The sequence below is a fragment of the Arachis hypogaea genome, chromosome 20, assembly GCF_003086295.3.
Source record: "Arachis hypogaea cultivar Tifrunner chromosome 20, arahy.Tifrunner.gnm2.J5K5, whole genome shotgun sequence".
Lineage (NCBI taxonomy): Eukaryota > Viridiplantae > Streptophyta > Magnoliopsida > Fabales > Fabaceae > Arachis > Arachis hypogaea.
Genome location: NC_092055.1, coordinates 140,148,468 through 140,172,438, shown reverse-complemented (window position 1 = coordinate 140,172,438; position 23,971 = coordinate 140,148,468). Strand labels below are relative to the sequence as shown.

At 33.5% G+C, this 23,971-nt stretch overlaps 1 protein-coding gene across 1 annotated transcript; it reads right to left on the bottom strand.

Moving 5' to 3' along the window:
* Nucleotides 1-22,201: 22,201 nt before the first annotated feature.
* LOC112786533 (protein FAR1-RELATED SEQUENCE 5-like) lies at nt 22,202-23,971 on the bottom strand. The gene has a single exon (XM_025829902.1). The coding sequence runs from the start codon at nt 23,969-23,971 to the stop codon at nt 22,202-22,204; it is 1,770 nt and encodes a 589-aa protein (XP_025685687.1).

The following is a 23,971-nucleotide window of genomic DNA, read 5'->3' as shown; positions in this document are numbered from 1 at the left end:
CTTTAGTGTTTTCTAGAAACTTCTAAGGTTTCTAAGAATTTTTAGGGCTTTCTAGGGTTATATATGATTTTCTACTGTTATCTAGGGTTTTCTACGATTATCTAGGATTTTCTAGGATTATCTAGGGTTTTTTAGGGTTATCTAGGGTTTTCTAGGGTTATCTAAGATTTTATAGGTTTTTTAGGATTTTTTAGTATTATCTAGGGTTTTCTAGGATTTTCTAGCTTTATCTAGGGTTTTCTAGAGTTTTCTAGGATTTTCTGGAGTTATCTAGTGTTATCTAGGGTTATCTAGGGTTTTCTAGGAATATCCAAGGTTTTCTAGGGTTATCTAGGGTTTTCTAGGATTTCTAGGGTTTTCAAGGGATATCTAGGGTTCTTTAGGATTTTCTAGGGTTTTTAGGAATTTCTAGGGCTTTCTAGGGTTATCTAGGATTTTCTAGGGTTATCTAGGATTTTCTAAGGTTATCTCAGATTTTCTAGGGTTATCTAGAGTTTTCTAGGGTTTTCAAGGGTTTTCTAGGTTTTCTAGGATTTTCCAGGGTTTTCAAGGGTTTTCTAGGTTTTCTAGGGTTTTCTAGGGTTATCTAGGATTTTCTAGGGTTTTCTAGTGTTTTTAGGATTTTTTAGTGTTTTCTAGGGTTATCTAGGATTTTCTAGGGTTATGTAGGATTTTCTAGGGTTTTCTAGCGTTAACTAGGGTTTTCTAGGGGTTTCTAGAGTTATCTAGGGTTTTCCAGGGTTATCTAGGGTTTTCTAGGCTTATCTAGGCTTATCTAGGATTTTCTAGGGTTTTTTAGGTTTTCTTGGGCTTTCTAGGGTTATTTAGGATTTTCTAAGGTTAACTAGGATTTTCTAGGGTTTTCTAGGGTCTTCAAGGGTTTTCTAGGTTTTCTAGGGTTTTCTAGGTTTATCTAGGTTTTTCTAGGGGATTCTAGGGTTATCTAGGGTTTTCTAGGGTTATCTAGGGTTTTCTAGGGTTATCTAGATTTTCTAGGGTTTTCTATGGTTATCTAGGGTTCTTTAGGGTTTTCTAGGGTTTTTAGGAATTTCTAGGATTTTCAAGGGTTATCTAGGATTTTTGAGGGTTATCTAGGGTTTTCTAGGGTTATCTAGAATTTCTAGGGTTTTCTAGGGTTATCTAGGATTTTCTACGGTTATCAAGGGTTTTCTAGGGTAATCTAGGATTTTCTAGGGTTATCTAGGATTTTCTAGGATTATCTATGGTTTTCTAGGGTTATCTAAGGTTTTATATGATTTTTAGGGTTTTCTAGGGTTTTCTAGGGTTATCTAGTGTTTTCTAGGGTTATCTAGGGTTATCTAGGTTTATCTAGGATTATCTAGGGTTATCTAGAGTTTTCTATGGTTTTCTAGGTTATTAGGATTTTTTAGGGTTTTCTAGGATTTTCTAGGGTTATCTAGGTTTTTCTAGGGTTATCTAGGGTTTTTTACGGTTATCTAAGGTTTTAAAGGGTTTTTTAGGGTTATCTAGGCTTTTCTAGGATTATCTAGGTTTATCTAGGATTTTCTAGGGTTTTCTAAGATTTTCTAGGGTTATCTAGGGTTTTCTAGGGTAATCTAGGGTTTTTTAGGATTATATAGGGTTATCTAGGGTTTTCTAGGGTTATCTAGGATTTTCTAGGGTTTTCTAGAATTTTTTAGGGTTTTCTAGGGTTATCTAGGGTTATCTTGGATTTCTAGAATTATCTAAGGTTTTCTAGGGTTATCTAGGGTTTTCTAGGGTTTTTTTGGTTTTTTAGGTTTTTCTAGGGTTATCTTCGGTTTTTTAGGCTTTTCTAGCGTTTTCTTAGGTATTTAGGAATTTCTAGGGTATTCTAGGGTTATCTAGGATTTTCTTGAGTTATCTAGGGTTTTCTAGGATTATCTAGGATTTTCCAGGGTTATCTAGGATTTTCTAGTGTTATCTAGGATTTTCTAGGGTTATCTAAGGTTTCATAGGGTTTTTTAGGGTTTTCTAAGGTTTTCTAGGGTTTTCTATGGTTTTCTAGGATTTTTTAGAGTTATCTAGGGTTTTCTAGGGTTATCTAGTGTTATCTAGGATTATCTAGGGTCATCTAGGATTTTCTAGGGTTATCTAGGGTTATCTAGGGTTTTCTAGGGTTATCTTGGTTTTTCTAGGATTTTCTAGGTTTATCTAGGGTTTTCTAGGGTTTTTTATATTTTCTAGGGTTTTCTAGGGTTATCTAGGGTTCTTTAGGATTTTTTAGGGTTTTTAGGAATTTTTAGGATTTTCTAGGGTTATCTAGGATTTTCTAGGATTATCTATGTTTTTATAGTATTTTTTAGGGTTTTCTAGGGTTTTCTAGGGTTATCCATGGTTTTCTAGGGTTTTCTAGTATTATGTAGGGTTTTAGAGGATTATCTAGGGTTCTCTAGGATTATCTAGGGTTATCTAGGGTTTTCTTGGGTTTTCTAGGGTTATCTATGGTTTTCTAGGTTTTTTAGGATTTCTAGGGTTTTCTAGGGTTATCTAGGGTTCTTTAGGGTTTTCTAGGGTTTTTAGGAATTTCTAGGATTTTCTAGGGTTATCTAGGATTTTCTAGGATTATCTAGGGGTTTCTACGGTTATCTAGGGTTTTCTAGGGTTTTCTAGGTTTTTCTAGGGTTATCTAGGGTTTTCTAGGGTTTTCTAGGGTTTTCTAAGGTTATCTAGGGTTATCTACGGTTTTCTAGGGTTATCTAGGGTTATCTAGGGTTATCTAGAGTTTTCCAGGGTTTTCTAGGTTATTAGGGTTTTTTTAGAGTTTCTAGGATTTTCTAGGGTTATCTAGGTTTTTCTAGGGTTATCTAGGGTTTTTTAGGGTTATCTAAGGTTTTAAAGGGTTTTTTAGCGTTATCTAGACTTTTCTAAGGTTATTTAGGTTTATCTAGGATTTTCTAGAGTTTTCTAGGGTTTTCTAGGGTTTTCTAGGGTTATCTAGGATTTTCTAGGGTAATCTAGGATTTTTTAGGATTATATAGGGTTATCTAGGGTTTTCTAGTATTATCTAGGATTTTCTAGAATTTTCTAGGGTTTTCTAGAAGTTTTTAGGGTTTTCTAGGGTTATCTAGGGTTATCTAGGATTTTCTAGGATTATCTAAGGTTTTCTAGGGTTTTCTAGGGTTATCTAGGGTTTTCTTCGGTTTGTTAGGGTTTTCTAGCATTTTCTTGGGTATTTAGGAATATCTAGGGTATTCTAGGGTTATCTAGGATTTTCTTGAGTTATCTAGGGTTTTCTAAGATTATCTAGGATTTTCCAGGGTTATCTAGGGTTTTCTTGTGTTATCTAGGGTTTTCTAGGGTTATCTAAGATTTTATAGGGTTTTTTAGGGTTTTCTAGGGTTATCTAGGGTTTTCTAGGGTTTTTTAGGGTTATCTAGGGTTTTCTAGGGTTATCTAGGGTTATATAGGATTATCTAGTGCTATCTAGGATTTTCTAGGGTTATCTAGGGTTATCTAGGGTTTTCTAGGGTTATCTTAATTTTTCTAGGGTTTTTTAGGGTTATCTAGGGGTTTCTAGGATTTTCTAGGGTTATCTAGGGTTTTCTAGGGTTATCTAGGGTTATCTAGTGTTTTCTAGGATTTTCTAGGGTTTTCTAGGGTTATCTAGGGTTTTCTAGTAGGGGTGGCGAAATGGGTCGAACCCGCCGGGTCAAACCGCCAAAACCGCCAAAAACAGCGGGTCGGGACGAGATTTTGAACCCGCCAAATTTTAAAAACCCGCCAAAACCGCACCGCCAAAATCGCGGGCCAAGGCGGGGCGGGGCGGACTGGCCCGGCGGGCTGACATATTGTTTTTTTAAGGGTAATTTCGTAAATTTGCAAGTGATATATAAATAGAAAAATTAGGTTTTCCTTCTCCTCCTTCCCACAAACAGCCGAACCTAGCCCCCTTAACCCTTCGTTCCTTACTAGTTACTCCTTTCCCTGACCGGCGACCCTGACTCCCTGAAATGCCAGAGACGGTGAGACCTCAGACCGACGGACCCTGACCCCCGGCTTCATCCTTCAACAGCTCAGCTCCCTCGTCTGTCCTCACTCCTCGGCAGACCCACACCCGTGACACCCACACCCACACGGTGCTACTGTGGACTGCAGAGCTGCCTTGCCTCGGTGCCTCCTGCTCAGCCTGTCAGCCACACCCACACGGCAGACGGCACACCCACACGGCCACACCCGACCTAACGCAGTAACGCCGGTCACTCAGCTCAGCCACACCCACACCCCCGCCGGCCAGACCTTTCGCTGACCCACTCCCTCCTCACTCGCTCCTCCTCACTCCTCAGCAGCTCGGCTCCCTCCTCACTCGCTCCTCCCAGCGGCGGCCTTTCCTCACTCGCTCCTCTCTGGCGCCTCTGCCTTTCGCCTTCCTTTCTCTCCTCCTGTCGTCGTCGGCAGCTTTGTCTCGTCGGTGCCTCTGCTCGGCGGTTCTGTGACTAGCGGACTCCTGGAATCGCTCCTCTCTCCTCCTCTTTCTGCTCGACGGCTCTGCCATTACAGTAAGTGATTTACATTTTCCATGTCAATTTGTTCAGCCTGATTTGAGTTTTCTGCAACTGGGTATTATTGTTTGAATATTATTTTTCTGCCTGATTTGAGTTTTCTGCAGCTGGTTATTATTGTTTGATTATGTTTGAGTATTGTTTTTCTGCCTGATTTGAGTTTTCTGCAATTGGATATTATTGTTTGATTATGTTTGAATCTTTGAATATTGTTTTTCTGCCTGATTTGATTGTTTCTGCAACTGGGTATTATTGTTTGATTATGTTTAAATATTGTTTTTCTGCCTGATTTGAGTTTTCTGCAACTGGGTATTATTGTTTGATTATGTTTGAATATTGTTTTTCTGCCTGATTTGAGTTTTCTGCAACTGGGTATTATTGTTTGATTATGTTTGAAACTTTGAATATTGTTTTTCTGCCTGATTTGATTATGTTTCTGCAACTGGGTATTATTTAGTTAGTACTAAATTACTTATTTATTATGTTTGATTATTGTTTGAATATTTTTTGACTGATTTAAACATTTTCATGTATTGAGATTATTTAGATTGAGCTGTTGATTCTGCAATGGATAATTCTGTCTCTATGGAAGTTGATGGTGGGAATGCAACACAAAATCCTGAAAATATGGAAAGATCTGAAACGACTGAAGATATTAAAAAGAAAAAGACGAAGGCAACAACATCTGATGTGTAGAGATATTTCACAAAGCTTGTACCTGGTGATGATGGAATAGATCGTGCTCAATGTGATGGATGCAAACAGAAGTTTAAGGCTGGTGGTAAACAATATGGGACATCGACACTTAAGCGTCATTTGGACAGGTGCGTGAAAATAGACTTCGAGGATATTGGTCAAACTTTGATAGAAATGCAAAATAAAATGGGGGCTCTCGAGATAGATAATCATGTATCGCGTGAGATGTTTGCTGCCTTTGTGATTGATTGTGATGTTCCCTTTTCTATTGTTGATAATCAGAAATTTAGGAATTGGGTAAAATACATCAGTCCAACTCTAGGCCTAATTACTAGAAATACTCTTAAGGAGGATGTGCTGAAAATTTACTTAAGGGAAAAAGATAAGCTTAAAAGTACTTTATTAGCCATTCCTAATAGAGTTTGTTTGACTTCTGATTTGTGGACATCCATCACTACAGAGGGTTATTTATGCCTAACTGCTCACTTTGTTGATTTGAATTGGAAATTGCAAAGTAAAATTTTGAGTTTTTGTCATATGCCTCCTCCTCACACGGGATTTGAATTGTCTTCCAAGATTTTTGAGCTTTTAAATGAATGGGAAATTGAAAAGAAGATTATGACTCTTACACTAGATAACGCATCTGCTAATGATACATGCCAAGATCATTTGAAAAGTACATTAAATATGCATGATTGGTTGTTGTGTGATGGGGAGTTCTTTCATATTCGATGTTCTGTTCCTATCTTGAATCTTATTATGCAAGATGGATTAAAAATTGCTCATGATGCACTGGATAAGATTAGGGAAAGTGTGAAATATGTAAGGGGATCAGAGAGTAGAATGATAAGGTTTAAAGAATGTGTTTCAGCGATTCAGGGTTTGACTTTTACAAGTGGGTTGCATCTAGATGTTACTACTCAATGGAATTCTACGTACATTATGCTCGAAAGTGCTATCAACTATCGGAAGGCCTTTGAGTATTTGAAGGCAACCGACCATGCTTATAAGTATTGTCCTTCGGTTGATGAATGGAGGAGAGTTGAAAAGATATGTGAATTTTTATACCCCTTTTATGAAACTACTAATTTGATTTCTGGCACATCTTATCCTACTTCAAATTTGTATTTTCTACAAGTCTATCATATTCAATGTGTTTTGATGGGAAGTTTGAGAAGTGAAGATGAGCTTCTAAGGAGCATGGGAGAAAAGATGATGAACAAATTTAAGAAGTATTGGGAAAAGTATAGTGTCATTCTTGCATTTGGTGCTATTCTTGATCCTAGACTTAAGATTTCTACTTTAGAGCTTATGTATGAAGAGATTGATGTTGAGACTGCAAAAGGGAAGGTGGAACATGTGAAAAAGAAATTATATAAGCTTTTTGAAAAATATGACAAGAATTCTCTTCCAACTGTTCAAGCACAAGGACCTAGTAATCAATCTTCATCCATGGCCCATACCCCTGAAAGTGCAAGCAAGAAGCGACTTGCGATTGTTGGCGTAAGTAATGTCTAACATATTTAAATTCTCTTATTAATTGTCATTATTCTATCCTAACAAGATGTGATTATTTCTATTTTGATAGAAATTGATGAAACGTAACCATCAAGCTGAGGTCTCTAGTGAAAAGAATCCACTTGATACATACTTGGAGGAGCCACTTTTATATAAGCTTTTTGAAAAATATGACAAGAATTCTCTTCCAACTGTTCAAGCACAAGGACCTAGTAATCAATCTTCATCCATGGCCCATACCCCTGAAAGTGCAAGCAAGAAGCGACTTGCGATTGTTGGCGTAAGTAATGTCTAACATATTTAAATTCTCTTATTAATTGTCATTATTCTATCCTAACAAGATGTGATTATTTCTATTTTGATAGAAATTGATGAAACGTAACCATCAAGCTGAGGTCTCTAGTGAAAAGAATCCACTTGATACATACTTGGAGGAGCCACTTTTGTCAAAGAATTGCTTTGAAGATTTAGATGTTTTGGAATGGTGAAAATTATATGAGAGTCGTTATCCGAAGTTATCAATCATGGCACTTGACTTATTGAGTATTCCAATTACTACGGTTGCATCGGAATCTGCCTTTAGTATTGGAGCTCATGTCATTAACAAATATAGAAGTCGAATGTTGCCAGAAAATGTTGAGGCTGTGATTTGTACTCGCAATTGGAATAAAGGCTTTGTTGATAGTAATTACATTGTTAGTTACTAATTTAATATTTATATGACATTTAAATATTTATATCTTGTTCTAAATTCGGGTATTCTTCTAATTGTAGGTGAAGGCAAAGGTGAAGATGTGAATCCTCAAGGTGCTAGGCGAGGCGGTGTTTCAACTTCTGGATCAGATTCAAATTTTGTTGATTTAGAAGTTGATAATTGATTTATGTGTGTTGATTTAAGTTTTTTTTGGGTATCTTGTTGATTTATGAATTATGTTGTGTTTTGTTTTAATTATAGTAGGATTTGTGTGTGGATTATATGTTTGTTTTGTTATTATTATGCAGTTATGTTTGAGACTTTGAGACTTATTATTTGTTATGTTATTTTTATTATTGTTAATTTCAATCAAAAAAATTATTATGGTTAATTATAATTTTTTTATGGATTAATAATTAATTTAGAATATTACTCTATATATTAAAAAACTAATTCGATGAAATAATTTTATTATAAAATAAAATAATTGTTAGTTCTTAGTGCGTTAAATTTAATTTTATCATTAAAAAAAAAAGGCGGGCCAGCCCGCCAACCCGCCAGTCCGCCCTTTGGCGGGGCGGGATAGCAAGTTGAGCCCATATCAGTTTGGCGGGGCGGGCCAGCCCGCCCCATATTTGGGCGGGCTTTGGCGGGGCGGGGCGGGCCAACCCGTTTTGCCACCCCTATTTTCTAGGGTTATCTAGGGTTATCTAGGGTTTTCTAGGGTTATCTAGGATTTTCTAAAGTTATCTAGGGTTATCTAGGATTTTCTAGGGTTTTCTAGGGTTATCTAGAGTTTTCTAGGGTTATCTTGGGTTTTCTAGGGTTTTCAAGGATTTTCCAGGTTTTTTAGAGTTTTCTCGGGTTATCTAGGGTTTTCTAGGATTTTCTAGGGTTATCTAGGGATTTCTAGGATTTTCTAGGGCTTTCTTGGGTTATCTAGGTTTTTCTAGGGCTTTCTAGGGTTTTCTAGGGTTTTCTAGGGTTTTCAAGGGTTTTCTAGGTTTTCTAGGGTTTTCTAGGGTTATCTAGTGTTTTCTAGGGTTTTCTAGTGTTATCTAGAATTTTCTAGGGTTATCTTGTTTTTTCTAGGGTTATCCTAGGTTTTCTAGGGTTTTCTAGGGTTATCTAGGGTTTTCTAGGATTTTCTAGGGTTATCTAGGGTTATCTAGGTTTTTCTAGGTTTTTAGGGTTTTCTAGGGTTATCTAGGGTTTTTTAGGATTTTCTAGGGTTTGCTAGGGTTTTTAGGAATTTCTAAGGCTTTCTAGGGTTATTTAGTATTTTCTAGGGTTATCTAGGGTTTTCTAGGGTTATCTAGGATTTTCTAGTATTATATAGGGTTTTCTAGGATTTTCAAGGGTTATTTAGGTTTTTTAGGGTTTTCTAGGGTTATCTAGGGTTTTCTAAGGTTTTCTAGGCTTATCTAGGGTTTTCTAGGGTTTTTTAGGTTTCCTAGGGCTTTCTAGGGTTATTTAGGATTTTCTAGGGTTATCTAGGGTTTTCGAGGGTTATCTAGGGTTTTCTAGGGTTATCTTGGATTTTCTAGAGTTTTCAAGGGTTTTCTAGGTTTTCTATTATTTTCTAGGGTTATCTAGGGTTTTCTAGGATTTTCTAGGGCTTTCTAGGGTTATCTAGGGTTATCTATAATTTTCTAGGGTTATCTATGGTTTTATAGGATTTTTAGGATTTTCTAGGGTTTTTTAGGGTTATCTAGGGTTTTCTAGGATTTTCTAGGGTTATCTAGGATTTTCTAGGGTTATCTTTGGTCATCTAGGGTTATCTAGGGTTTTTTTTGGGTTATCTAGGGTTATTTAGGGTTATCTAGGGTTATTTAAGGTTATCTAGGATTTTCTAGGGTTTTCTAGGCTTATCTAGGATTTTTAGGATTTTCTAGGGTTTTTTAGGGTTTTCTAGGGTTTTCTAGGATTTTCTAGGGTTATCTTGGGTCATCTAGGGTTATCTAGGGTTTTTAAGGGTTATCTAGGGTTATTTAGGATTATCTAGGGTTTTCTAGGATTTTCTAGGGTTTTCTAGGGTTATCTAGAGTTTTTTAGGGTTATCTTGATTTTTCTAGGGTTTTCTAGGGTTATCTACGGTTCTCTAGAATTATCTAGGGTTTTCTAGGGTTATCTAGAGTTTTCTAGGGTTATTTAGGGTTATCTAGTGTTTTCTAGGGTTATCTAGGGTTTTCTAGGGTTATCTAGGGTTATCTAGGATTTTCTAGGGTTTTCTAGGGTTATCTAGGATTTTCTAAAGTTATCTAGGGTTATCTAGAATTTTCTAGGGTTATCTAGGGTTTTCTAGGGTTTTCTAGGGTTATCTAGGATTTTCTAGGGTTTTCAAGGATTTTCCAGGTTTTTTAGAGTTTTCTCGTGTTATCTAGGGTTTTCTAGGATTTTCTAGGGTTATCTAGGGTTTTCTAGGATTTTCTAGGGCTTTCTTGGGTTATCTAGGTTTTTCTAGGGCTTTCTAGGGTTTTCTAGGGTTTTCAAGGGTTTTCTAGGGTTTCCTAGGGTTATCTAGTATTTTCTATGGTTTTCTAGTGTTATCTAGAATTTTCTAGGGTTATCTTGTTTTTTCTAGGGTTATCTTAGGTTTTCTAGGGTTTTCTAGGGTTATCTAGGGTTTTCTAGGATTTTCTTGGGTTATCTAGGGTGTTCTAGGGTTATCTAGGGTTATCTAGGGCTATCTAGGGTTATCTAGGTTTTTCTAGGTTTTCTAGGGTTTTCTAGGATTATCTAGGGTTTTTTAGGGTTTTCTAGGGTTTGCTAGGGTTTTTAGGAATTTCTAGGGCTTTCTAGGGTTATTTAGTATTTTCTAGGGTTATCTAGGGTTTTTTGGGTTATCTAGGATTTTCTAGGATTATATAGGGTTTTCTAGGATTTTCAAGGGTTATTTAGGGTTTTTAGGGTTTTCTAGGGTTATCTAGGGTTTTCTAAGGTTTTCTAGGCTTATCTAGGGTTTTCTAGGGTTTTTTAGGTTTCCTAGGGTTATTTAGGATTTTCTAGGCTTATCTAGGGTTTTCGAGGGTTATCTAGGGTTTTCTAGGGTTATCTTGGATTTTCTAGAGTTTTCAAGGATTTTCTAGGTTTTCTATTGTTTTCTAGGGTTATCTAGGGTTTTCTAGGATTTTCTAGGGCTTTCTAGGGTTATCTATGGTTTTCTAGGGTTATCTATGGTTTTATAGGATTTTTAGGGTTTTCTAGGATTTTTTAGGGTTATCTAGGATTTTCTAAGATTTTCTAGGGTTATCTAGGGTTTTCTAGGGTTATCTTTGGTCATCTAGGGTTATCTAGGGTTTTTTTGGGTTATCTAGGGTTATCTAGGGTTATTTAGGGTTATCTAGGGTTTTCTAGGGTTTTTTAGGATTCTCTAGGGTTATCTAGGGTTATTTAAGGTTATCTAGGATTTTCTAGGGTTTTCTAGGCTTAATAATTTTATATAAAATATAAAAATTTATATATCATTCATTCACTGTAATACTATTTTAAGTATTTTCTTTAATATATTATAATAGATATCTATCTATTCTATTATATAAAAATCGGATGTATGCACTTAATGATGAAGCTGACATGGCATGCTTCGGAGAGTGTTTTCCAATTTAATTATTTTAACTCATTCAATACAATTTATTACACTGACTTAATTATATCAACTAATTGATTTGATTAGATATTTAAATATTTCTTTTCTTAATATAATTTATTATAATTTATATTACTTAATTAATTATACTACATCAATTATAATTCGTTATATTAGTGAATTAGTCTTTTCATTTATAAAGTCTAAAATAAAATAAATAAATTATTATTTATTCTAATTAAATTTATTTATATACTATATATGAATTAACGTCTATTCTATTATATAAAGATCGAATTTCTATACTTAATGATAGAGCTGACGTGACATGCTTCTCAGAATGTTTCTCGATTTATTTCTTTTAACTCATTAAATATCATTTATTATGAGATTAATTATATCAACTAATTGATTTGATTAGATATTTAAATATTACATAATTATTATAATTTATATCAATTTGTTTTAATAGTATTTCCTAATTTATTTCTTTTAATATTCTGGTAGTATTTTTTAATTTATTAAATCAAATTAGGTATAAATTATGTATATTAATTAATTGATTTGATTAAATTATTAATAATTAAAATAATAAATCTATAAATAAAATAAACAATTGAGATATTTTTAACTAATAATTAAATCAAATTAAATTATATGTATTGAGTCAAATTCAAATCATGTGAATTAAATAAACTAAAATATGATCATTTCTTGCTTATTCAAATTAAATGTAATAAATACAAATTAATTTTATTAGTAATCATGATTTTTTGGTCTTCTATATATAGACAGTCAAATAAAATGATAAGAATCATCATTTTTATCGCTCTTGCTATTTCAACTCTTCTTTTCTTCTTTTTTTTTTTCTTTATGTAAAATTTCTTTTATGGATAAATAAGAAGGTATGGATGAATAATGTTTCATTGATTGTCTGTTTATAACTCGAAAATGTCTCAATTTAAGCATTACCGTTGCTCAATGAAGCTGCCGACTACCGCTGAATTCATTGTATAGCTGGAGCAAATTATGATATAGCGAAAAAACGTCTATGCATGCATGCTATTCTTCTTTATATATGTATCCCTCTATTTTTACAATTCACATCTTTATATATTAGATTCTTTTTGACATTATTTAAATTTGATATTTTTTTCTATTTTTATGCTTCTAATTATTTTTTGTCTTAATATTTTGTTCTCATCAATTTCTATATTTTATTTTAGGTTAACTTTATAGTTCAAATATAATAATTTATGTCATTATTGAATGTTATGAAATTGACCAAATATTAACAATAAATAATTTAAAAAAGGTATTTTTTGGAACAATTCACCTAAATTTAAATTGTTACGTTAAACAGATGATGATAAATATTTTTGTATTAAATCTCTTATAAAAAAACTTATAGAAATGTTATGTATGTTATATGATATAATTTGATTATATATCCTTTTTATCTCCAATCTAAATTATTTGAATTGGTATACTATTTATTTTTAAATTTAATTAAATATCTAAATATCTTATAATTTAATATAATTTAATTTATATAAATACATGACATTTAATATTTGTTTAATAAATTCTAAAAATATTTTTGCAAGTTATAATTTTTTATCTGTATATTTAACTTTTAATAATACTTTTTATTTATTAATATATTATTTCTATTATTTGAGTATCAATAATGCGTTATGAATTTTTCATTGTATAAGTTACTTCGAGAAAAAAAAGATAAAATTTGATTTATAAAAATTTAAAATTGAGCGTTTACTATGATTAAGCTCAAATTTTAATTTATTTTTTATATTATATAAATATTAAATTCTTTGCTTAAACACTTATTTGTTTATGATAGGATATTATATATAACTTTTATATTGGCAATTAAATTTCAATTGCTACACAAAAATAATATATTTTAGGTAATTATATATTTTTTGTTATTTTTAAAAATCATGATATATTTTTAAAATTATTTAATTATATTTTTTTTGTGACAATTATTTAATTATGTTTGCTATTATTAGAGAACAACTAATATTTATAATAGTTTAAAATTGTACAAAATAAAAAATAAAAAATATTAATATTCTGAATTTTTGAAGTATAAATCTTAAAATAAATATATATGATTATGATTAATGGTTATAATTGGAGTTTTTATTTTATTCTAATTTTTTTCAGAACATATTTGCCTTATTTATGTTTTATTTTTTTATTGATTGATTTTTTTTTGGGTATACTTAACTATCATTAGTTTATATTAATTAAAATTTAAACCTTGAATAAAATAATTATGTGTCTAAAAAAAATAACAAAACAATATTTTTATTTTTAGTAAAAATTTATGTCGCTTTAGCTTTTTTCCTACATCACATCTTATATTTTTACTATATTTATAAGAGAGTTTTTATTCAAATTAAGAAAATTTTTTAGTTATTTTTCTTTCTTTTAGTTTTAAATATTATTTACTAATATAATAAAAAAATAAAAATAACAATAATTATTCACATAATTAAAATAGATATCCTAATATATACATGATCCTATATACAGTGGCGGAACTTAAAACAAAATTTTGGGGGGGCCAAATAAAAAATAATTGTCAAAATATTTTTTTATATGGACCTCATTTAAGATAAGCTCGTCTAATCTCATCTCTCTGGTTTGGGTGATACTGCCAAATTTAAAGCCCTTTTTCAAGATCTCGTTCCAAAAAGTTAAAGTTAAAGTCCTCAGATATAACTTTTTGAACTTTTGAAGGTTATATCTCACTTTCTTCGTGATTCATTAAAGTAGAAGAACTATCTACATGTGTTGATATTGTAAAAGTTATATGTTCTCCTTCTTAAATATTAGCCTTTCTCTTAAAAAATGTATCAATTTTTTGATTTTTTATTATTATTTTATATAAAAATTTGAATATATATCCTCTAAAATATATAAAGAAGAAGTTAGAAGGACAAATATTAAAATTTACAATATTTATTGAATTTTTTTTATCAATTTATACAAATACAATAATATTAATACTTATTGAATATTCTATTATTTTTTATCATATAAAAAATTAAATTAAATAAATAGTAAAATATCAAATAATATTAAATTAAATAAATAAAAGATATCTAATTTTTTATATTCGAACCTAAAGATAGAGAGAGTGTTGTTTATTGAACTTATTAGATACTTTAAGTCATAGTAAAGTATTTAAGTCAATTGAACTATTTTTTTATCTTTTAAAAAAGTACTACTAAGTTTTTTATAAAAAGTTTGGGGGGCCATGGCCACCCCTTGTCTGAACTAAGCTCCACCACTGCCTATATATACCAAGAATTATTATATATAATAAATAATTATTTATTTTTTATAATTACTATTTATAAATTTTATTACATAATTTTCTCCTCTTAATATCAATATTTAATGAATATAAGATACAAAATATTATTTATATTTTTTAACATACAAAACAAATATCTTAAGTCATCATGTAGAACAAGAAATATAATAATGCAAATACTTATTTACTTACTTATTTATATTAGGATTAATCTCTACATACAAGTATTTTGTATTTACAAGTTTTACAAGTCTGAATGTAACCCACCCATTAAACGTGCTGTTTGTTACGTGCCTTTTTAACAGAATTTTAAATTAATTCAAATTAATTAACACAACAGATATATAACTTCCATTTTTTCAAAAGATTTCGTTTCTTTTTTCGAGTTTGTTGCCAAATTTGTTGGATCTCCTTCATGCATTCTCTCTTTGCTTCGTTTTTTTCGATTTTCATGGTTTTTGAAATCAAGTTTTGAAATCGTTTTGAAGATAATGGAACTTCAGAAATACACCCAAACAATTACATAAATACACCCAAACGATTACAGAAATACACCCAAACGGTTACAGAAAGGATTACATAAATACACCCAAACAGTTACAGAAATACACCCAAAGAATTACAGAAATACACCCAAAGGATTTAAGAAATACACCCAAAACAGGGGAAGACAGTATATTTCTTCTTGAAATCTTTTAATATTTTGCTGGTTAAGGATGAGGCACATGGCAGAGACAATCTAGAAGAAAAATCTAGAAGAACAATAAAACAGTACCTTGAATAATGTTTCTTCCTTTTTTCTGGTGATTTTTGATGGAGATTTGTATCTTTTCTTCTTGATTTCTTCTACTCTTCGCGAGGAGTTGGAACGTTTCTGTAGAATCGTAGTAGTTTGTTTTGAATACTCAACTAACTAAACAAAACATGAAATTAAACTAATTCTACCAATATATACAAAAGAGAAAATGAAAGGATTTTACCATGGTGGGGTGTCTCACTGTCTCCCACCTAGCACTTTTGTTTATTGTCCTTAAGTTGGACTTATGGGGAGCTCCTCTCAAGGTGGCTTGTGCTTGAATCCATCCTTGAACATCCACTAATGCTTGAATCTCCAATAAGCTCCATTCTTCAAAAGTACTATCTTCAAGCCTTGATGGAGTTCTCCACAAACCATGAGCTCCCAAGTTTGATTTTCCTTGTGCGATCTGGGATCCCACACTTTGTTTTGACACCCGTCTTTAAGTTGATCATCATTGTTCTATCCGGGTGATAGAAACTTAGAATTCTCAAAGAGGTGAGCAAACGTCATCCCAGACCCGTGCAATCTAATTTTACACCCAACCTTGCTATTAAGCTTTGAATATATGACCATCATGAACCTAGAATGATGTTTCCAGCCACTAACCATCTTCTTTTTACTCTTAAAGCCACAAACATGTCTAAGTTGACCATCCGTTTCAATCAAACCATATTCAAGGGGAATAATAAAGCTTAAGTATAAAGAATTTACCCACTTGAATGAGAGAATGGATGATGATGGCTTGGGGAGAAGTATCTCCAATGTCCTTACAAGCTCTACTCCCTTGTGATCTTCCTTGGTTGCCTCCACCTCTTCACAAACCTCTTCACTTTCAATCCTTTGTTCATCATTTTCATCTAGCTCTTCCCCATCACTCAAATCATAGATGGGAGGAAGAGAGAAATCTACCTCCTCAACAATCCCAAGCATAGTGGGGAAGGACTCTTCAAACTCAAAAGGATTATATGTTGATGCGGAATCATCATAGATAGGAGGGCCTATTACTTGGGACACTTCTTCCAATTCTTCAATCACATGTTGTCTTGGAGGTTGTGCACTCTCCTCTTCGACTCTAGGTTCCCAAGGAGGTTCCGCATCCCCTAAGTCTTCAACCACTTCTTCCTCTTCGTCACTAATCATAGGCTTCTCCAATTGCTCTAATACAAAATAACATTCCTCTTTCTCCATCGGAGTTTCCAATCTCTCTTTCATGCTATGCTCTTTAATTAATTCTCCACATGTGACCATGAGAGTTCTTTGGGTACTCAAGCATTGGGAGGCTAATAGGCTTACTACCTTGGTTAAGGTAGCTACAAATTCTAGTGTCTCCCTTTGCATTTCTCCTTGCCCTTGAAGTATAAGGCTAAGGATTTCATCCATTGAGGATTGGAGTGGATAAGAGGGTTCATTGTCTTGGAGAAAGGGTTCATTATAGGAAGGTGGTTCTTCTTGGTAAGGTGGTGGTGTATATTGAGGTGGTTCTTGGGAGTAGTAATCTTGGACTTGTGGTTCTATGTATGGCTCATATGGTTCAAAAGGTGGTTGGTATGGTGGATAAGGATTAGAGTCATATGGAGGTATTTGGTGAAAAGAGGCTTGTGAGTATAGTTGATGATCATGTTGAGGAGATGATTCATAGGCATATGGTGGTGGTTCTTGAAAGTCACAAGGAGATTCACCATAGCCATTGGATTGGTATGCATCATAGAATGGCTCTTCTTCATAGTGCATTGGTGGAGGTTGTTGCCATGAAGATTGATCATATGCATATGGCTCCTCCCACCTTTGGTTGTCCCATCCTTGATGCATGTTGTCATTGAAATTCACATCTCCTACAACATAGTTGTAATCATACTCATAGCCAAAATGAGAATTCATAATGAAAAGAGAAAGTAAAATTCAAAAGCTAATAGAAATTAAGAGAAACAAAATTCTACAACTAGCAAATAAAGCAAAAGGCAATATATTCACAATATTCACATATATACAATAACCAATAACACAACACCATTTCAATTCCCCGACAACGGCGCCATTTTGATGATTGGATTTTTGATGGTATAGAATTTCACAAATGAATTCTCATTGCAAGTATAGTTCCTAAACCAAACAATAATCCTTTCATACAAAAGATTGTTTGTCACAAGTAACAAACCCCTAAAATTAATAACCGAAGTATTCAAACCTCGGGTCGTTCTCCCTAGGAATTGTAATGAAGTATTTTGTTATTGGTTGTGAGTTATTTTTGGGGTTTTAATAAGAAACATGAAAGATAAATGGCAAGAAAGTAAACTAAGGCTTAAAAAGGTCTTGGCAAGGGTTGGTGGTCAAGGATCTCTATCCTAATCACTAACCACAATATGAGAATTGGCAAGGATTAATCTCATTAAATCATCCTCTAACTAGTAGTAAATGAAAGTCAAATGAGCTATATCAATCCTAGTCCATAAGTCCTAACTCTCCACTAATTCAATTAGTGAGAACTAGAGTCAATGGATCCCAATCATCAATTACTTGGACATTAGTAACTCAAGAGTTCCTAAGTTACCTTTTCAAGCCAAGAACATAAAACTCTACTCTAAAATCCAACCAAGCATTTTCTCAAACACTTGGAAGGCACAAAAGAAAATCATAGTAAATCAACAACAAGAATTAATTCTAACAACAATCAAATGTAAGAATTAACAACAACAATTAAAGGAAACAAGACCTACATGAATTACCTCTTATTGAATTGGAAGAAAGTAGAAGGAACAATACTAGATCTACAACAAAATATAAGAACAACATAAAGGAAATTACAACAAAAGAATAGAAGAAGATGAATGTAGCAACAAAGAATTGAGAGATAGAAGTGGAAGAAAGCAAAGATTAAAACCTAGATCTAAGAACTAAACCTAATCCTAATCCTAATTCTAGAGAGAAGAGAGAGCTTCTCTCTCTAGAAACTACTTCTAAACTAATCCTAATGAGAATGAATGATCTAAAGTGTGTCCTCCCTTTGCTCTTCAATCCTTGGCTTTAAATAGCATTTCTGGTGCCAAAGTTGGTTGCAATTGGGCCCCACAACCCTTGAGAGTTCGTTGGTCACGTTTTCATTAAAAATCATAAACCGGCACCGACGCGTACGCGCACAGCATGCGTACGCGTCCATGGGGTGATTCGCAAGGTACGCGCAAGCGCCAGGTGCGCGCACGCGTCCATGGGCGAGTTCAACTACTTTGACTTTTCATGATTTCTCCACTTTGCATGCTTTCCTCTTCACTCCTTTGATCCATTCCTAGCCTTTCCAATCTGAAATCACTATCAAACATATCAAGGCATCTAGTGGAATCAAAGGTGAATTGAATTTAGCTACTTTAAGGTCTAGAAAGCATGTTTTCACATCTAAGCACAAATAAGGAGACAATCACAAAACTATGCTAATTCATTGAATAAATGTGGGTAAAAGGTATTAAAATCTCTTAAAATCAATACAAGATAAACCGTCAAAACGGGATTTATCACCCATTACTGCTAAGGAGCTTAATTTTGCAATTTCATTTCTGCTATATATGTTTCACATCATCTCTCTTACTCTATATTATTCAATTTTTTATTTATGCCAATTGTGGGCCAACTATGTTATTGAAATTGAATATTTAAGAGGCAACACCTATCAGAAAAATAAAAAGTGATGTTATATAAAGTTATAAACACCTTCTTATAACACTGCATGGAAATAATAAAGTAAGGAAATGACAAGTGACACAACCAAGAGAGAAGCCATGTCCACAAGTTCTTCAATTAACTATATTATCTTATCAATTATGATTGACTCTTGATGCTTCAGAGTAGGAGTGTTCATGGGCCGGGTGAAACCGGGTTTGATGTGACCCAGACCTGGACCGAAATATATACCGGGTCCATTTGTTATACCCGAACCCGGCCCTAAACCCGATGAAACCTATACACTTTTGGGTCACGATTATACCGGGTGAAAACCGGGCCGTTAACATTACATTACCTTGATAGCTTCTTATAAGCTAGCATGTAAAAATATCCAAATTTCTAAGACTCCAACCATTATTTGACATGGTAAAAATCACTTAGAAAAATATAACAAGAATCAACCCTTCTCTAAAATTAAAGCATAACCATAATCAATACTAATATTGTCTAATAACACCAAATTTTTAAATCAATACAAATAACACAATGTTATGCCATTAGTCTAAAGTCTTATACATTTTAAACATAAAACATTAACTTATAGTCTTATAATGACTAATAACACAAAGTATTAAAGTTTACAATACTTTAATTCCACATAAAAATAGCCATCATCCATCACTAATAACATAAAATATTAATTGTATATGATGACTGGGCCGAGTTCGGGTGACCCGAGTTATGGCCCGGACACGACCCGAAATAATGACCGGGTCTATTTTTGAGACCCTTACCCAACCCTATACTCGATGAAATCACACTAAATTAGCCCCTAAAGTGTTTAGGCTTTTAGGTGCAAATTCAGACCTTGTGCTAAAATGCAGCTAAAGTCTGTTCAACTTGAAGGATTAGCATATGCATTTTGTGCAAGCATTGAAGATCCAAGGTGAGTTCCCCTTTTTCAGCTTACACTTGTAGGATTATTGTTGTTGAATTATCTTATATGCAACATCTGAATTTCAGTGAGACCATGATTAATGTGGATGACACGATAGTAACTAGGGAAGAACTTGCTTGTCTAGCTCCCGGAAGACCAATCTCGGACAAGGTACCTACACGGCTACACAAGCTATTTTTTGCATGTATTTTTTTTTTTTTTGGCTATGAATATTTGTCTCCAACCATAAATTGCTTTACTCTCATTTGTAGATAATCAAGCTTGTGGTAATGAAGGCCTCCTGGGACCAAGCAAATAAGACTTTTTAGATGCTTCCGCCATCTTTTACGGTAAATATCATGTTAACTTATATCACTTTTCTTTGAATTATGCGTAATTCATTAGAATGAGATCTCTTTAATCCTTTTAGGTGGAACATTTTATGGGACATTCACTGGATAAAATGATTGCTACCTATATATATCGCTTTATGCTTGTCGCACCGGATCTTAAATTTGTGAGTGCATGTAAATTCTTTAATGAATTAATTTATGCAAAACCTCATTAAATCTAAATTTATGAGTTTAATGTGAAACGATCTATACTTAACTATCCGCTGTAGATTTATGTGCCAATTAAGGAAGAAGGTGACCACTGGTATCTTATGGTCATTAGCTTATTGGATGAAAAATTATATCAGTTTGATTCTAATCTAAATGACGATCAAGTTGAGCCAAGACAAGAAATTATGAAATCCTTGGTGAGGTATCCTTAATCCATTTCTTTATACACATGTAAAATAATACATGAACCTTAACAATCTTGTCATGAATATAATTTTCAGGCTTTAAAATTATCAGATATGGTAACTTCTGGTCATTACCTAAAAGGTGACATTCCTAAAAGAAAAGATTTCATGAACTTTGATGTGAAAGAGGCTAGAGGGGTGCCCAAATGTCCTCAAAGGTACACTTAATTGGAATGAATCTTTTATATTCATCTTTAATTAAAGCGATTTTTTATTGACACTAACTATTTAATATTGCCACTGAACTTTTAGTCGCGACTCTGGTCTCTGGGTTCTTCAATGGTTGTCTATGAGAGAGAAGTTTAATCCCACAGTGTCGGGCATTGTAAGTTAGCCAAAGACATATTGATTAATTATATGCATGCGGAGCATATTATTTAACTAATTAATCCATATTTGCAGCTAAATGAGCAATATATCCGTACATCCGTCGTGGTAGATCTTTTGTTGGGGATGTTCAATGACCACAAATATGAGTTTCAGAAGAAGAGCAATGAGTTCTGGGCTATGCTTTCGCGTGAACAGCATGGAGAGCAACATTTTTGCATATTTAGTTATTATTTTCAAAATTTGCTTTAATCCTCAATTGTGAACGAGATTAGTGACATTTATAATTTATTTGTTGAATTATTATTTTAAAGGAGAAAGTTTGTCTGGTCTAAAAACTTTGTTACATTATTATATTCGTAATAAATACAAAGATCAATAATATTTTACTATTTTTATTTTAGGAGTTTGTTGGAACATGTGTGTGAATTTACATGTGTGTGAGTTTGTTGTAACGTTATGCTCACCTATATTCATCATGTGTTCTTTGCCATTCCAAATTGAAAATGATTAGTTAAAGATTCACACATGATTTTTTTTTATTCCAGCATTAAGACACATGTCTCAACAAATACATAACCACACTATCATACCATAGAAAGGATGCCTTTCATGCACATATTCCTCAATAAAATTCATACAAAAGTTAAGAAGAAGAGAGAGTGATGTCCGTATTGAACCTTCTTCACAATTAACCCAACTGCACTTCTTTTACAATCTTTCATGCTTTAACTAATCATAATAAGACTCTTCTTGCTGAGTTCTGCATCTTACAATTACAAGATCACAAAACCGTCTCTTGTAAGCCATAACTCAAAATGTACTCATTATTATAAATATACCAATCTTGTCTCAAATCTCACTTTTTTCATAGCAATTAAGCAAATAAGACCAAGTTCATCATGAAAATTCATACACAAAGTTCAATTACTCAAGTTTTATTCAAATATCACATAATAATAATTTATATAATACTAAATCGAGAACTCTTCACTAAGTTCCATGTCGGCACTTGCATCAGAATCTCCTGCCCAAAACTCTTGTTCTTCATAATCTTCTTCAAGATCAGATGCCCAAAATCCCTGCAATATCAAATAAAATATTGATCAATCTCCACTCTTATTAATAAAAATTATATAATTAATATGTTGTGGTACGCAAATCATTAAACCAAGTATTACCATTTCTGCATCTGCATCCAAACCTTCCTCAACATGGTTCCTATTTAGGCCATAAGAAGTTGCATTGGTCTGCTGCTGAATGTCCTTTGCCAATGGACAAGATTTTTTATTGTGCCATTCCATGCGACAAATACTACATCGTTGTGGTTTTCATTTGATCTTCTCACCTGGATGACACTTAGACCTACAACTTTGTGGATTCTTAGGAAAAATACCATCTGAATCATCAGCTTGCGCACCAACTTGCTTTTCTTGTTCATCTTCAATCTTGAAATCTTCGATTAGGCTCATAACAGTTTCTCGAACAAGGTGGAATCTCTCCTGCCTTCGACTAGCGACATAGGACAGCTGCCGACACCAATCCATCAAGCATCCATATTGACTCAATATTATAGACTCCCAAGTAACGCCACTTGAATCGAAAGTGCTTTTCTTGGCATTCTTCGACCATCTTGTCAACACAAGAGACTTTGGTAGCTCAAGGATGTTAAGAAACCCCAGCACACAAACTATATGCTCACACGGAATTTCAAAAGAATTCATCCTTAAGCATGAACAATTAAACTTCGTCCTTTCATTATCCACAGACACCTCCCATGAACTATTTAGACTTCCATATTTAGATATTGTATAAAGTACAAATGAATCAAATGCCATATCTTGCAAAACCTTCATTCTTGCAGCCCTAACAAGCATTGGTCGAAATATAAAAAATAACTCTCGTGTATAGAAATTTGATGCAGACCTTTCCAGAGGTTCTAATGCTGTTTTAAGTACCGGAAGACCAGATATGGAAACATAGTCAGCTTCAACCTCCTTATATCTTAGGTAGGTAAGACACCGCTTAAAATGCTTTATGAAATCAACCAAATTGTATTGAGATTTAACATATTTTGCAATAATAGAGTGCAAACCTTCGCATCGAGAAGTTGTCCTAAATCCTGCAAAAAACTTGCCTCGAATATGTGCAGTGGCCCACATATGCCTTTTCTCGTACATGTCAATAATCCAATTCTTTTCAGCTACACCAAACTCCTCAACTATTCCAAACCACTTCTGCTCAAACACACTAATCTCATAATCTCCTAGCATGCACTTCTTGAACATAGATGTAAATTTTGGGTTTCCAACATTACTTGTGGCGTTCCGAATGAGGTGCCAAGCACATAATCTATTATGAGAATTTGGGAATACCGTCTCAATTGCAAACCTCATTGATGGAGCATCATCTGTAATGACAGATACAGGTGCTTTTTCCTTCATGGCTGCCAATAGTTGCTGTAATAACCACACGTAGACCTCCTTACTCTCATCGGTAACTAGAGCACTTCCAAATACCACTGTTTGGTTGTGATGATTCACACCGGAAAACACTACTACCGGACACAAGTACTTGTTCTTCTTGTATGTCGCATCAAAGGCAAGCACATCTCCAAATACTTCATAATCTAATTGGCTTCTTCCATCACACCAAAATAGAGCTCGCAATACCCCTTTAGCATCAACTATGTGCTCATAATAGAGGCTTGTATCTTCAGCTTTCTGGTTTTTGAGGTATCGCAATGCCGCTCTAGCATCACCCAGGACATGACGCCTTCCCCTAGCAATCTCATTATACATATCCCTTAAGGTATAATTAATATTTTTATAACCACCTGCTTGATTAGCTAACATAGCATATATATGGGGTGTGCTAATGCCTGCATCCTTCATGTTGTTCATTTGACTAGCATCAGCTTCTGCCATTTTTCTATGTGTAGGAAGGAAACCAACTAACCTAGGATCAAGGCAATCATGATTGTGCGATTCAACAAACAAAGCCACATGCCATCTTCCAGTGTAAGCCACAAAACGAACTACAAACCTAGCCAGACAACCACAATGAGTCTCAGATTTTGGCTCCCTTTTTCTATTTTCCAT